The 17,646-nt window shown below is 39.7% G+C and overlaps 1 protein-coding gene across 3 annotated transcripts in view; it reads right to left on the reverse strand.

The window, feature by feature from the left end:
* The window catches only part of p130CAS (Serine_rich_CAS and FAT-like_CAS_C domain-containing protein p130CAS), a 118,034-nt gene that overhangs the window by 40,186 nt on the left and 60,202 nt on the right, over window positions 1-17,646 (reverse strand). The window contains exon 1 of one of the 3 annotated variants that reach the window (XM_067790475.1): window positions 14,388-14,516. The exons of the other annotated variants lie outside the window; for them this stretch is intronic. Within the exon in view, the coding sequence (XP_067646576.1) occupies window positions 14,388-14,405 (18 nt within the window). The 5' untranslated portion in view covers window positions 14,406-14,516. Of the gene's footprint in view, window positions 1-14,387; window positions 14,517-17,646 lie in introns of those variants that run through there. 3 annotated transcript variants of the gene reach the window in all.

Here is a 17,646-nt window from a genome sequence, read left to right on the forward strand (position 1 = left end):
AATTTTTGTATCCTGTGCTTCCAGCTTTGATGTTACCCTTATCTCCTGTGCCTCCAGCTGCGAGGATATGCGGGCCTCCTGTGCTTTCAACTGCTCAGCGAACTGAGATGTCATATATGTCTTTTGCTCTTCCAGTTGAGTTTCCATCTTGGATGTAATCTGTGTCGACATTTCTGACATACGCGTTTCTTGTGCTTCAATCTTCGATGTTATGCGTGTCTCCTGCGATTCCAGTTGAGATGACATTTGTGACGACATTTCTGAAATGCGTGCCTCCTGTGCTTCCATCTTGGATGTTACTGTCGATGTTTGAGCAGTTATTGCAGCCAATATCATGTTCAAGTCTGTGCTCGTAACTGTCTGGGATGTTTCGTTTTTCTCTTCAATTTTTGTTGTTGCCTCGTCCCCATCAGGATAAAAGACAAACTCGTCCACATCAATTCCTTGCGATTCCATTACCTCTCGTAGCTGTGCTTGAAGTTCGATCTTATTGCCAATTGTATTTAATCCACGGTTCTCCAACTCCTTTTTCAGTTGCTGGATCTTCAATTCACTGAACTTTGCCATGTCCTTGTTGTCTGCTGGAATTTATTCAACAATTCCTCTTCTGACACCAATTGTAACGAATTTACTTGCAAATCCTCTTATTTGCAATCCTCTGCTAAGTTCGAATCACTAAGCTGTTGAATAAATAACTCCAATTTGTAATAATGCAAAATGGCCTTTATTAAAGTACTTCACAATACACTCAACTGTGCAACGAATAGCTTGCTTAATAACCACACTGATTGATAGCTCAATGAAACTCTACTATTCAAAATAATACTGCTATTGCTCGCTAGATATCGTCTTAATCGCAACTGCTTGACAACTCAAATCAAACTGAATTACTTCTTACTCGCTTGCACCGCTTTTATAGTTTACGCTGCATACTTCTAGGCTCTTCGATTTCCAGAAGTTACTAGTTGTTTCGGCTACAAAATCGCCAGCCACAACTACGTGCACAAATTCTTGCTCTCTCTTGTGACAACTCAGATAAGGTATATGCACGTGTTTGTAGTTTACAGTCTCCCGCACACACATAAGCGTATAAGTAAATTCATCGGTGTGTGACATCTCATCTCTTGCTGCCTTGTATGTAAATGTTGCTCGTCGGAATGTGTACATATGTGTAGACGCAATTATTGATTCGTTTATGTAGATACATAATGATTGAATTATTGATGTGAATTCACGTCACTGCTTAGCATCGGCCTGGAGATGGCAGCACTCCTCAGTTTTGCTAATATTCGTAACACTATATATGTATGTACATTTATTGAATTAACGCAAGTAAACGCTTAATGAACATTTTACAGAAAAAAAATGCTGAGTAAGCGACTCAGAAACTCCACATTCCCCCGACTTGGTCAACGTACACTTACAATATACATATGTATATAAACATAACTACAAGTATCATCTTAAAAAATTGCGCCACACAAGCGGGATAGGTGTAAAGGGTTGCCGGACGCATAAACTAAGTCGACGTCTTTAAACAACAAAAAATGCGAATTATTATGAATCACATTTTAGTTCAAGTGTTGACATTTTATGTTCTTTAAATATTATCATAACTTGTTGATTGAGTTGACTTACAAAAGCTCGATAAGTGCATGTGCTCTCATTCTACTTTGCTACATAACAAGAGAAGATTGTATTGAGTGGCCCTTTTTTGTATCAGGAAGCCTTTAACAGCAAGCGGCTTAAAGTATGAATGAAATGCAGGTAATGAAGTGAGTTTGTGGCTTGCAGTTGATTGTGTTGACCCCATGCTGTTGCAGGCTCCTTGCAAGTGTTGTTTTCGCTTAATACAAAGAAGTTCTTTTAAAAACAACCAACGGCTACCTGTAAGCTTTTTTTTAATTTAAATGTTGCTAAGTATGTTTGACTGAAATGGTTTCCTGTCATAAATGGACTGAAGTTGAAACGAAATTTCTCATACCGCCATCATACGTGATTAAACAGTAAATTTAACTGCGCACTTATTTATAGAATTACGTTTCTTTTATTTAATATTGCCTTGTAGAGATATATTATATTATTTGTTACAATGTAAGCTTGGCTGTACTTTGTACTTTGTGCATTGAATTTTCTACCGTGAATAATCGCAATTCGATCAAATGTTGCAGAGTGCACGTGACGATATGAGGGAATACGTATCAATGATTTCTGATTAATTTTCATTTTATAGCTCAGTCAATAGTAAGAACATACATATATAAACATGACTTCATTCGAAAAACCATGATACCAAGATATTGAGTTATGTTCTTCGATAAAGAAATTGGCTCTAATGGTACGCGATTTAATATATCTAATCATCTCGAAAGGCTTAAAACAGCAGCTCCTAATGAATAATTCAGAATAATTCAAGGAAACTAGTTAATTATATATAACCCCGATGGGATCCCTGAAACAGTCCAGAAAACAATTCCCAAACGATCCTGGAACAGTCGCATAACTATAATGCATCCGAAATAATCTGGAGGTATTACTGAAATTATATGTATATAGTTGGTCCCGAAATGTATCCGCAAATGATTACAAAATAAGCCGGTGATAGTTATCAAAACATTCCGAAATTATTTAATAATGGTTCTAAAACGATCCCTGACATGTTATCGAAGTATTCCCGAAAACAATCCCAAAATTAACCGCAAATAATTTCGAAATATAAAAAGGTTGGAAAAAGTTTAAAAATTATCCCGATACTATACCTAAATCAATCTCAAAATTATCCTGCAATATTTTCAAGAAAGTAGCAAAATGATCTGGTATATAGTCATAAAATGCGCTCTGTATCTGAAACAAAATCTGATGGTGTCTTTTAGAACCGAAATTGGTAGTGAAAAACCCCTACTGACATTGCTCACTTTTCCAAAATTGGTCACGCCTCGATCTATATGACCCGGATAATCGATCAGAGTGGATACTATGAAGGCGGGTATTTAGCTGATGAACTATCAAGACAAGGTAAGACCTAAAAAAGGAGTTATTGTTATGTAAAGCTGAATATGGCCACAAATTTTACTAACATAATATCTACTGTTTCATACGTCCACACGAAGTAGAACAACTTTGAGGACAAGACAGACCTAGGTAAAGATGCCATCCTGTCGTGTCATAATTTTTCATTTTCAGACTGCAGAATATCAGAAAGCCTCCTGTGGCTTATCGATGTAGCTTATACTAGCTCAGTGTTGTTGATTTACTAGCAGATCTGATAGAATTACTTCGGGTATGTCAGAGCATACCGAATAAATATCGACCACCGCTTTCTTCCGTAAAATACGATTTATCCCGACGATTTATCTTGAAGTATCTGCTCCTTTTATGAAAATCAGGACTGGAACTACCGAAGAGCAAAATATTAAACTAGTTATAAATTATTTTAAATGTATGTTTTTAAAAACACTCCTTGTTTAATGATACCTTCAAAAGAATAGGAATTGAAAGATTTGCTTTGGAGGCAACGGAATACGAACCGAAATCGGATGAAATGGTTGAAGACTTGATTGGGTTATTAGAACAACTCTGCGAACACTACCATATAAGCTATGTATGTTTGACGAGATCAAAGTGTCTAAAACAGATGAGTCATGCCATACTTTACGCCATTAAACAGCTTAGCAAGAAAGAAAATGAAGTAAAAATGTTGATCTTGCTGAAGGAAAAAAATTAAATTTTTTGGTTTTTTCTATAAAAATAACATCTCAAATGTCAGTATGAAAGCAATCCATCAATAAAACTATGAAAGCACTAATCCATGTAAAATGCATTCCAGTGAGAGTTTGTGAAGATAATCCATTACCATAGCTGTTGCGCACAATACAACAACAAACACATTCTGGTGATAAGTGAATATCATCGTTAAAGTGATAATTTCATCAACGTTTAACTGAATTTCAATAAAATAAACCGGAAATCGTAACAAAACAGCATTAGATAAAAAGTAAATAAAATAGTGAAGAGCGTAGATAGGAAAAGAAGGACTACAATAAATTTTAACCATAATCCCGCGCATAACAAGAGCTTATTTAGTTGACGCGTGTAGGTGTTAGCGTTATGCGTATTCATATATGTACATACATATGTAAACAAGTTCTCAACAACTTTTTTTTGTGCATTTGTTAGCTATCTACATAACTTCATTATCTTTTCACTGAGCTACCTCCAAGCTCGTCAGCTCTGTCATTCCCATCATACTCGATTTTGTATGCCCCCTCAACCCCTCAACTCGTACATTTACTTATTTCAATATACGTATACGTATTTATGATTGCTTTCTTGTTTCTATGTAAATGTTCTCTTCATTGATGAGCTTTTTTTTGTTTAGGCGCTTCATTGTGTTTTAACGCACTTGGACCGGTTATGAAATTCCAGCTAATTATACCGGCATCGTCAAAGTCGTGACGCTTAAATGTGCACCGGATGCCAACGAGTATGCGTCACGCATTCTATGTGTAACGTTGTAACTAGGAGATTCCGAAGGTTCAATATTTGTTTATGGCTCTTGTATGACGCTTTTGATAATTTCGTCGAAATTTGTATGAATGGTTCACAGTGACATGTTTGGTGTGACATATGTAGATATGCAAAGTGATATGCTTCGCACTGTGGCGAATACTCTCATTAGTCTAAAAGTACTAGAGAGCATTTCGGAGAATTGTTTCTCAAAGCCTTCCTTTCTATTCATGTATCGCCGGCCAAAAACTGGCTTAATGTATCTGCCCACTCTAAATAGAACTGCCAGCGTTGAGTAACTGGACATCGAGATAAACAGTAAACTTAGTAGCAAAATTAACATCGGACGAATGGTGAGAAAGACCAAAACAACTTACTACTTGTGTAAGAAGAGTTAGCGGAAATTAGGGATCTATAACCCAAATCCGCAATGTGGCCCCAATGACACTCCAAAAAACATCTTTAACAATTGCCTCGGGACCCTTACGTACTTGAAACTGATACCTTAGGTGGGTTACCGGTGCGAATCAAACATTAGTTTACCATACGTCCTCGTTGAGTGGGAGTATGGTGTTTTCTTTGAGCAGCTTGAGGTATCTATTTCAGTGTGTCCTCCCGATACGGCTCGTATCTTCCAAGCGAAAGTACGGCACATAGGGGGTTTGTGGACTTATGTCCGGGACTTAGAGAGATTCGCAAGACATGGATTTACTAAGACACTCATGCCGCACACATCCCTTAATTCCAAAAGGAACTTGGGGTCGCCAGAGCCTCGCTTGCTAAATATGTGTATGATACATTCATTTTTGTAAGAGGAGGAAGGTGACAATTAAATTGCGCTAATCAACCCTCTGAATCTCAAATTCGCTGAGGAAAAGACAGACCTGTCCGCTGAGCGGATGGCTATCCTTCTCAACAGCATATAAAATGGACTGCAAAGAAGCAGTCACGAACCGCCGGTGGGAATGCCTACTGCCAGAACTTAGGAATATTGCAAAATGCTCCATAAATGGTATAAGCAGGTTCATAGGCCGGACTATATGTTCGAATAAAGACATCAAAATAGTGCCTCTTGCGCCGCCTTTTATAATTCGGGCTTGAAGAACGTTTTCAGATTCGCCTGCGATCGATTTGTATGAAGATTCTATGAAATACAACTTTCTTAATTTGTGAATTTTTGTTTCTTCTAGACATCTAAAGTTTAATTCATCAGAACGTTTAATCTTTGAAGAAATAAAAGTCTTAAGTAACATGAAAAGATGATAAGACGTATTAAGCCAGAATTAAGTAGATACTTAAAGTTAGATACGTCTATTTTAACAACTCTCATCAACTTTTAGTGTCGACCTTTTTTTGACTATAAATGCTGTCTTTAAAAGCGGAAAACCACGAACTCATTGAAAATATTTTGTAATAACCAGTTTCTTCGTGCTAAAAAATTTAGAAAACTTAATTAATTAAGCGATTTATCATGCCACAAATTTAACCAAGCAACAACCGCCCATCCACCCTTTACCCAACCCTACTATAAATATGTTATGCACAAAACGGCGCATGCGCCACTTCTAGCCTTTGTCCCATTGTAGCCCAATCACTTGCAATTTAGCCAAAGTGTTGAATGATTTATTGCCTCTCTCAAATGCTCCATGGTCAACAAATTTTTTTGAGATTTGTGTTCTTATTCACTCCTCTGTCCCAATTTGCTAGCCTTTCTGTGCTTTTTATTCACCGCATATTAAAACCAATAATAAACATAAAGGCGTGTTAATTGATTTTTGTTTAAGGAAAGAAATCAAAAATTGCAAAATATATGAAGTCACGCGCAAAAGGAGACTGGGATCTGTTTGTGCTGACAAAGTTTTGTTTGCCGCTTTAGTACTTCGTCTGTTTTGTTCTGTTTTGTTGGCGTCAAGGTCGTTTAAGTGCAGAAGTCTGTTTTTGTCTCAATATTTGTTATTGAATGGTTAAATATTATTTATTGGTTAAAAGAGTTTGCTAATGGTGGTAACCACCTTCGAACTTTTGAAAGCTTTTTTTGTTTTGCCAATTATTATATTAAATATTTTGATTGAAACTGATTACGTTAATCAAAATTAAGTTAATGAAGTGGTTCTAAAACTTCTTGTCTGCAAGGCTGTGAAGCTTTTCATGGCAGAAATACGCTCGGAGTGTTTGCCAAATCACTGCCGATGGGCGACCCCAATTAGAAAAACTTTTTTTTCGAAATTTTTAATGTGACTTTGCCCGGGTGTTGAACCTTTAACCTTAGGTGTGGTAGGCGGACCACGCTACCATCACACCACGGCGGCCGCCGTTTCATACCTTCATATGTATAGGTAAATGTTTATTTTTTAGCAAAACACTAAGTGCTCTAAAAGAATTTTAGTACGTTTTTATGTTGTTTTTTCATTTTATGGTTGATGGTTGTTTTTAATTTGCTTGACATTCTGCGCAGTAAATGAAATTTTGTCGGTGTTGAAAAATAAATTGTTGATATCGGCGCCATAAATCTAATATATATTATAAATGGGAAAGTTTGGATGTTAAGATGTTTGGATGTTTGGATGTTTAGATGTTTGGATGTTTGGATGTTTGGATGTTTGTCCAGACGTTTGTCTTTGTGACTCAATAACGCAAGAACGGCTGGACCGATTTGGATGAAATTTTGCACACATATAGCCAATAGTCTAGAAGGATCTACTAGCTATATATTTTTCAAAAGGGGCGTGGTCCCCGCCCCCTAGGAACAGTTATAATTTAATTATTATATTTTTTCGTCTTTGCGACTGAATCACGCCAGAATGGATACACGGATTTTGATGAAATTTGGGACACAGACAGTAGTCTACTAGCGAAATTTTTTTCGAACATGGAAAGAGGGGTGGGGGTCCCACGACCCTTCGAGAAATTATTTTTCATAATTTTTACACATTATAACTTTACGTATACTGGCCTTCACCAATATCACAGACTCAAGGGGTCAAATAAGTCGAGGGCTTACAAAGTAAGCGGTGAAACCCTCCGCCCGCCCCCCTTTATCTCCCCCTCTGGTGTAAAATCCATAAATACTCAATCTAAATTTTCTCCTAAATCAATAGTTTTTGGTATCTGGTACATACAGAACGAGATCTAGACAATTTTGGAGGAACGATCAGTGGTCCTCTCCTCTACTCCCGCCATCCGCCCTCCATCAATTGTTTTTATTAGCACGCTTTTATTAGCTTTACCTGTATGTTTCTATCTAACTTTTTATTCGCTCCAATGCGCCTGCTGCCTTATTAACATGGTTTTATAATTAGCTTCACCTTATTTGTAATCCCGTAAGGGTCATATCGAGACCCTTCCGGGATCATTTATGGATGGTTTTCGGGATCGGTCCGGGATTACGCCGGGGTAATTTCGGGACTTTTTCGGGACTATTTCGGGATCATTTTGGGACCCTTCCGGGATCATTTCTGTATAGTTTACGGGATCCGTCCGGGATCCCGTCGGGGTTATTTTGGAACATTTTCGGGACTATTCCGGAATCATTTCGGGACTATTTCGCGATCATTTGGGGACCCTTCCGGCATCATTTCTGGATGGTTTTCGGGATCCGTGCGGGATCTCGTCGGGGTCATATGGGGACTTTTTCGGGATCATTTGAGGGCTCTTCCGGCATCATTTCTGGATGGTTTTCGGGATCCGTCCGGGATATCGTCGGGGTCATTTGGGGACTTTTTCGGGATCATTTGGGGGCTCTTCCGGCATCATTTCTGGATGGTTTTCGGGATCCGTCCGGGATCTCGTCGGGGTCATTTGGGGACTTTTTCGGGATAATTTTGGGGCTCATCCGGCATCATTTCTGGATGGTTTTCGGGATCCGTCCGGGATCCCGTCGGGGTCATTTCGGGACTTTTTCGCGACTAATACGGGATCATTTGGGAACCCTTTCGGCATCATTTCTGGATGGTTTTCGGGATCCGTCCGGGATCCCGTCGGGGTCATTTCGGGACTTTTTCGCGACTAATACGGGATCATTTGGGAACCCTTTCGGCATCATTTCTGGATAATTTTCGGGATCCGTCCGGGATGCCGACGAGGTCATTTCGGGACTATTTCGGGATCATTTGAGATACCTACCGGCATCATTTCTGGATGGTTTTTGGGATTCGTCCGGGATCCCGTCGTGGTCCTTTCGGGACTTTTTTTCGACTAACACGGGATCATTTGCGGACCCTTTCGGCATCATTTCTGGATAGTTGTCGGGATCCCGTCCCGGTCATTTCGGGACTATTAGGGGATCATTTGAGGACCTTTCCGGCATCATTTCTGTATTGTTTTCGGAATCCTTTCGGGATCCCGTCAGGGTCACTTTGGGACTTTTTTGGGGCTAATACGGGATCATTTGGGGATCCTCTAGGGGTCGTTTCGTGACTTTTTCTTTTTTATTTCGGGATCATTTGGGGACCCTTCCGGCATAATTTCTTGATGGTTTGCCGGATCCATCAGGGTCATTTCGGGACCATTTTGGGATCATTTGGGGACCCTTCCGGAATCATTTCTGTAAGGTTTTCGCGATCCGTCGTTGATTCCCTCGGAGCCATTTCGGAACCTTTTCTGGAGTATGTCGGGGTCATTTGGGGACTTTTTCGGGATCATTTGGGGCTCTTCCGGCATCATTTCTTGATGGTTTTCGGGATCCGTGCGGGATCTCGTCGGGGTCATTTGGGGACTTTTTCGGGATCATTTGGGGGCTCTTCCGGCATCATTTCTGGATGGTTTTCGGGATCCGTCCGGCATATCGTCGGGGTCATTTGGGGACTTTTCGGGATCATTTGGGGGCTCTTCCGGCATCATTTCTGGATGGTTTTCGGGATCCGTCCGGGATCCCATCAGGGTAATTTCGGGACTATTAGGGGATCATTTGTGGACCTTTCCGGCATCATTTCTGGATAATTTTCGGTATCCGTCCGGGATGCCGACGAGGTCATTTCGGGATTATTTCGGGTTCATTTGGGATACCTACCGGCATCATTTCTGGATGGTTTTTGGGATTCGTCCGGGATCCCGTCGGGGTCATTTCGGGACTTTTTCTCGACTAATACGGGATCATTTGCGGACCCTTTCGGCATAATTTCTGGATAGTTGTCGGGATCCGTTCGGGATCCCGTCACGGTCATTTCGGAACTATTAGGGGATCATTTGAGGACCTTTCCGGCATCATTTCTGGATAGTTTTTGGAATCCTTTCGGGATCCCGTCAGGGTCATTTCGGGGCTTTTTCGAGATCATTTAAGGATGGCTTTCAGGATTCGTCCGGGAACCCGTCACGGTAATTTCTGGACTTTTCCGAGACTATTTCGGGACCATTTTGGGACCTTCCCAAGATCATTTCTGGATGGATTTCGGGATTTGTTCGGGATGCCCTCAGGGTCATTTTGGGACTATTAGGTGAGCATTTGAGGACCGTTCCGGCATCACTTCGGGAAGGTTTTCGGTATCCGTTCAGATTCCCGTCGGAATAATTGCGGGACTTTTTCGGTATCATTGGGGTCCCTTCCAAAATCATTTCTGGATGGTTTTTGGGATTCGTCCGGCATCCCGTCGGGGTCATTTCGGGACTTTTTCTCGACTAATACGTGATCATTTGCGGGCCCTTTCGGTATCATTTCTGGATAGTTGTCGGGATCCGTTCGGGATCCCGTCAGGATCTTTTCGGAACTATTGGGAGATCATTTGACAACCTTTCCGGCATCATTTCTGGTTAGTTTTCGGGATCCTTTCCGGGTCCCATCAGGGTCATTTCGGGACTTTTTCGGCATCATTTAAGATTGGTTTTCAGGATTCGTCCGGTATCCGTCAGGGTAATTTCTGGACTTTTCCCAGACTATTTCGGGATAATTTTGGGACCCTCCCAAGATCATTTCTGGATGGATTTCGGGATCTGTCCGGGATGCCGTCAGGGTCATTTTGGGACTATTAGGTGATCATTTGAGGACCTTTTCGGCATCACTTCTGGATGGTTTTCGGTATCCGCTCAGGATCCCGTCGGAATTATTGCGGGACTTTTTCGGGATCATTTGGTGTCCCTTCCGGCATCAGTTCTGGCTGGTTTTTGGGATTCGTCCGGCATCCCGTCGGGTTCATTTCGGGACTTTTTCTCGACTAATACGGGATCATTTGCGGGCCCTTTCGGCATCATTTCTAGATAGTTGTCGGGATCCGTTCGGGATCCCGTCAGGGTAATTTCGGCGCTATTAGGGGATCATTTGTGGACCTTTCCGGCATCATTTCTGGATAGTTTTCGGGATCCTTTCGGGGTCCAGTCAGGGTAATTTCGGGACTTTTTCGGGATCATTTAGAGATGGCTTTCAGGATTCGTCCGGGAACCCGTCGGGGTAATTTCTGAACTTTTCCGAGACTATTTCGGGATAATCTTGGGACCTTCCCAAGATCATTTCTGGATGGATTTTGGGATCAGTCCGGGATGCCGTCAGGGTCATTTTGGTATTAGGTGATCATTTGAGGACCTTTCCGGCATCACTTCTGGATGGTTATCGGTATCCGATCAGGATCCCCTCGGAATCATTGCGGGACTTTTTCGGGATCATTTGGGGTCCCTCCCAAGATCATTGCTGGATGGATTTCGGGATGTGTCCGGGATCCCGTCAGGGTCATTTAGAGGTGCGTTCGAGATCCCGTCAGGGTCATTTCGGGACTTCTTCGGGAATATATCGGGATCATTTCTGGATGGTTTATGGGATCCGTCCATGACCCCTTAAGGGTCATTTCGGGACTATTAGGTGATCATTTGAGGACCTTTCCGGCGTCACTTCTGGATGATTTTCGGTATCCGTTCGGGATCCCGTCGGAATCAATGCGGGACTTTTACGGAATCATTTCTGGATGGTTTTCGGGATTTGTCCGGGATCCCGTCGGGGTTATTTCGGGACCTTTTCGGGGCTAATACGGGATCATTTGGGGATCCTCTAGGGGTCGTTTCGTGACTTTTTCTGTATTATTTCGGGATCATTTTGGGACCTTTTCGGCATAATTTCTTGATGGTTTGCCGGATCCATCAGGGTCATTTCGGGACCATTTTGGGATCATTTGGGGACCCTTCCGAGATCATTTCTGGATCCGTCCGGGATGCCGTAAGAGCCATTTCAGGATTTTTTGTTACTTTTCCGGGATAGTTTTTGCACCCTTCCGGGATCATTTCTGTTTCTGTGCGGGATCCCATCTGGGTCAATTCCGGACTATTTCGGGATCATTTTGGAATCCTTCCGGAATCATTTCTGTATGGTTTTCGCGATCCATCGTGGATCCCCTCGGAGCCATTTCGGAACTTTTTTTGGAGTTAGTCGGGATAATTTAGGGACCCTTCCTGGATATTTTCTGGATGGTTTCTGAGATCCGTCCGGGAGCCCGTCAGGGTAATTTCGGAACTTTTTCGGGACTATTTCGGGATCAATTTGGTACCCTTCAGGCATCATTTCTGTGTGGTTATCTGGATAAGTCTAGAATCGTGTCGTTGTCATTTCGGGTTTTTTTGGGACAACTCGGGAACTTTTGGAAACACTTCCGGGGCGTTTCTGGATGGTTTTCGGGATCCGTCCGCGATAGCGTCGGGGTCATTTCGTGGCTTTTTGTGGATAATGTCGTTATCCTTTTGGGATCCTATCAGGTTATCAGCTCATAAAGTTCTTTTTTTTACTCAATTACAAAAATAAAATGCATTAGACAGAAAAAAAATTTTAAACAGATAACTTTATAAGCAGGCTAACGTGAATAGCCCACATATTTCATTTTCTCCTTGCGGACGGGGCCGCGGGTAAAGGCTAGTAGCTAATATTTAGAAGTGGGAAGTACCTGAGAAATCTATGAGATAACTCTTATCTTATAAACTTACTATGTAGAGGGTGATTTAATCAGAATGTATGATTCCTAGACTGGGGCGAAACAAAAAATTTGTATTGTATAATAAAACAGTCGCGGAACATTTGTTTTTTAGATCCTTGCAAATCGATAGTTGAGTGGAATAATGCCCTATATATGTTCCAAAAAGATCTATTTCACAATCTCTTTTTTCATAAACGTCTTATCCCACGACAATTGTATTGAATTTATGCTCATATAGAGCGTTTTTGAAACAAACTCCGAATAAAGGCATTTTCCAAACGTTTTCTAACATAGGGCACCTAAGATGGGCTGATATTCCACTCGGCTGTCGAAATACAAATGTTGGGTTTTTAATATCGACTTTTATAATTGATATTGAGTAACTTGGACTTGAAAATCACTATATTTTTAAATAAAATTATTTTGTGCTCTAAAGCCGTTTTCATATATTTTTGTCTGCTAAAGGAGTTGAATCGAATTTAGGCAGAGCTTCTCTCTCAATTTGCGTCGTGCTCCTTTTTAATTGGAGAAACGGGATCTACGTATTTTACGCCGACTCCGAACGGAATCTTCGGGGCAGATGAGTTTTTACTGAAATTTTTTTCGAATTGTAAAAACTTGTTTCTAAGTTTTGATGATCCTTTGTGTGGGAATTGAATCCAGGTTTTTAGGTGTGGTAGGCGGAGCACGCTACCATCACAATGCTGATTCAGAGCTAATGCGTGACCGCTTTGGGATTGTGTTCGGGACGTTTCGGTCGTAATTTGTGTTCGTTTGAAGATGTTCTTTTCAGATTACTTAGAGCCTAATATGGAATTATTTTAGGATAGGTTTTGGGGTAAATTCGGAGATTTGCAGAATTGTTGTTGGGACTATCTCCGAATCATTTAGGGATCGCTCGGGATTGTTTTCAGGATCGGGGGTATTTTCGGATCATTCCTGCTTTCCCCACTGGGAATAGTTTTCTCAAATCAATACAGCTCTAAAGATTAAACTAATATTTTCAATTCAACGAATTTTTTATTTAGTGTTTTTCGTGCGAGAGAACAACTTTATTACAAATAAACGTTCCTTGAGAAAATAATTAACCTCACATAAGCTTCGATACAACTTTTTCACTCGAAATTCTCAAACTCTCGAACAAAGGTTGATATGCACAGAGAACACGAAAACTTACTTACTTACTTAATGGCCGCTTAACCGTTTAAACGGTTCTGGCTCTAACAAGAAGCGACTTCTTCGCTCTTCCAACTGGCGCCAATTGGTCACACCCAGGGAGTTTAAGTCGTTTTCCACCTGGTCCTTCCAGCGGAGTGGGGGCCGCCCGCTTCCTCTGCTTCCTCTGCTTCCATAGGCGGGTTCCGATAAAAATGCAGTTGCAATTTCGAAAATATTACAAAGAGCCAAACTTTCTCGAATTTTCGAAAACGCTTTTGAGATTGACTTGCATTGTTTCAGTTACAAAATTCATTGAGGTTTTTACTTAAATTATTAAAAATAAAAAAATAAGAGTTTAATTGACGAAATTCGATGAAAACTGCTACTGCTATTTTTGTGTTCGTTACTGTACGTCATAGATTTATATGTTCGTTTTGTTTTTGTTTGTGTATGCACCTTAAATACAATAAATTAGCAAGAAAGTTTAAAAAAGTTTTAATAACAACTTTTCTAGTTAATATGCAATTAATTTATAGTAATTAAGTTTTTTTCATACTGCAAATTGATTATCATCTCTATTATTTCGCCCAAACTATAATTATAGGGTTAATGTCTTTATTAGATGTTTTATCGATTTATATGCACTCACAGTTTATAAAAACCAGAAAAAATATTGAAATTAGCATTTTAATTTAACATTGATGAAGCAACAAAAGCATTTACATTCCCATTGAATTCGCTTAGTATGCACTTTATTTGCTTAAGTACAACGAATTACTACGATAAGTAAAGCAAATGAATGCGAAAATGACGCAAAAGCAGAATTGTTTTATTATTTACCTTAAATATTCTTATCATTTTGCATGCGAAAATATTGCAAAAGCGAATGCAAAATAAATTTTTATTTTCCGGTCTGATAACTCGAGTAACGTAGCTAATTGGTGCACACAGCCCACCATGACGACAATGTCAACACCTGCCTGGAGATCCGCCCAATGTGTGCTTGGAATGCGTAAGCAGAACAGAGCGCACGTATATATGTATGTATGTATGTAAGTAGATAAGCATACAAATAATGATCATATACAATAACTACATCTTCAACGAAAGGTGATATGGAATCATGTGACGTAGACGTCCTACAAACATTCGTTCATATAAACAAGTGTCATACTATGAGTACAAGTTTATCTTTATGCAAATAAGTTTGGGTGTGAATAACATGAACATTACGAATGACTATCGATATGAACAGAAAATATGACTCTTAGGTACCTGTAGAATGTCGGGAAATTTCGAATGATATATACTTATTTATAATACCTAAAAAGATGATTAAGATATATTGCTCTATTTTTGGTTAGTAGCGTTTTTCCTCAGGGCAAAAGCATTCTTCATTGGACACAACATATGGTAACAAATTTAGTGCAATTCCGCTTATTTGCAAACTTCTACTACTGTTCGTATCGCTAAACTGTTCAATAAATAACTCTAATATTCAATAATGCCTTTATTAAAGTACTTCGAAATAACACTGATACTTCACAACCAATAGCTTGCTTAAATCAAACTGATTCCTGATTATTCAGCTTTATCTCCTTTTATACTCTGTGATGTCTCGTTCCCATACTTCTAGGCGTTTCTATCTTCTAGAATCTACTACTTGTTTACCAGCTATAAACTCATCAGCTATAACTACAGATACACAATTATAGCTTCTCGCATAGCTATATGCGCGTGTATATGGGAGTGATACTTCCACCGATGATTGCCTACTTTTGGGAGTATCTCAGATATGCGTGTACGTACATATGTGTAGACGTAATGATTAATTTGTTTACGTACATACAAATGTGGCAGCTTGCTTTATTGTTGTTGTGTCTTTATTTACTTAGTTTCAGATTAGTGATGTGAGTATCACTTAGTGTCACTAATATTCGTCAAAATATTGATTGATTTCAGCCATACCGAGTGGGAATGTGAAAAATAATCGATATATTATGCAAATGTTAAGAAATACTATTGTCACAGTTTGTGAATTTATTTAGCAAACAAAAAGTATTGTTGCTGATAATGGTAAAATTCTCTTTTGGAGTTTCGCATTAAATTTACACAGTACATTATTATTCACAAAAAAAAAAAGTTTAATTATTGAAAATTTTAAAAACAAAGTTTTAATATCAGGGGTATTCTCGCTGTCTAGAAACCATAGAAAAAGTAGAAAGTTTTCTATTTTACTGTCAAAAGTTTTCTACACATAATTAATTGGCGCTTAACCGTTTAAACGGTTATGGCCGTCCAACAAGGCGCGCCAGTCGCTCTTTCTCTCTGCCAACCGGCGCCAAATGATCACACCAAGGGAGTTTTAATCGTTTTCCACCTGGTTCTTCCAGCGGAGTGGGGGTCACCCTCTACCTCTGCTTCCATAGGCGGATTCCGATAGAAACGCTTTCTTGGCCGGAGCGTCATCTTTCATTCGCATAACATGGCCTAGCCAGCGCAGCCGCTGCGTTTTAATTCGCTGGACTATGTTGATGTCTGCGTATAGTTCGTACAGCTCATCGTTAAATCTTCTTCGGTATTCGCCATCGCCAACGCGCAGAAGTCCATAAATCTTTCGAAGAACTTTTCTCTCGAACACTCCCAGAGCCGTTTTATCTGATGTTATCATGGTCGATGCTTCTGCACCATATATCAGGACGGGAACGATAAGTGACTTGTAGAGTATGATTTTCGTTTGCCGAGCGAGGACTTTACTTTTCAATTGCCTACCTAGTCCAAAGTAGCAATCGTCGAGCATGCACTCGTCCGCCCATATTTTGCGAAGAAGCTGATGCATGAGCCTAACCAACTCCTCGCCGTCGTATTTGAATAGTTCCGCAGGCAATCCATCAGCGCCCGCGGCCTTCTTGTTTTCTACGCGCAACAACAAAATACATAAAGATAGATAGCTATGAATATTGTTTCTTATGGAATGCCAGAAAAAACAGAGCACAACTGACCCGGTGTGCGTGCTTTCCTCGTCACCTCCCCTTCTCAAAGCAACGAGTTCCAGCAACAAAACTTGACGTGTGTAAACACCGCCTTAGTGAAATAAATCCCAAATTTCCTACGTGGTTTTTGTATGATTTCACTTCGAGAGCGAATCGTAATTTTTTTAATGCATTATTTGTTTTTGTGCATTAGCCTATTACGTAACTTTTTTAAACATTTAACAAAAAGATACTTGAGCGACATGCACAAGATGGAGGACATTTCCTGCCTATTTTGTGTATTTAAAATATTCTTGTTTTTTAATTCAATTTAAGGTTTTGCATGTTCCAAAGTGTAAATTTGAATTTGTTACTTTACGTTTTATGAATACAAAATACTGAATTTTTGTATGTAAACATTTCTCGGGCAGTGCATTTAAATATTTACATTACGAGACATTACCTGCATAAATAAAATTCTTTTTGGTGCGTAAAAATTAAATACTCAAAACAGAAGAAGAACCAATGCCAGAACTGCAGTAAGAAAAAAGTTAGTAAAATGTATTAAAAAAGTATTAAAAAAAAAAACAAATAAAACTTAGGGTAAGCAAAATTTTTAAGTTCATGTCACGTTGCATTCGTCTGGAATTTACAAACAACTTTTTTATTTCACACGAAGAGATGTGGCGGCGGCGGCAACTTGCAACATCGACACATTTCGACGACGCCGCCAAGCCCTTGTCCCTAGATAAATTGCCTTGAATGTGAAAAATATATATGTACATATGTAGATTAGTACTACTCTGCACTCAAATCAACCAGTTTTAAGCTATCTTGAGACTAGTATGAAATGCAACCTAATTAGTGAGGCAAATACCTCTATTCCTCTATTTGATGCCAAGTGTCAGGTTTCGTACAAAAGTATAGCAATCTCAATCTAGTTCAATTTTGACCAAAAGCATTTCTATTACACCGTACGATACTCGGCAGGGTATGGGATCAAATCAATTTTGGTTGTGTAAACCACTTTACCGATTCAACAAAGTTTACCAATTTGTTATAATTTTTTTTACCGATTTGTTATCGGAACGCTGCCAATCCGTTACCGGCTTGTTATCGAAAATATA

The sequence above is a fragment of the Eurosta solidaginis genome, chromosome 5 (genome assembly GCF_040869045.1).
Source record: "Eurosta solidaginis isolate ZX-2024a chromosome 5, ASM4086904v1, whole genome shotgun sequence".
In the NCBI taxonomy this organism is placed as follows: Eukaryota; Metazoa; Arthropoda; class Insecta; order Diptera; family Tephritidae; genus Eurosta; species Eurosta solidaginis.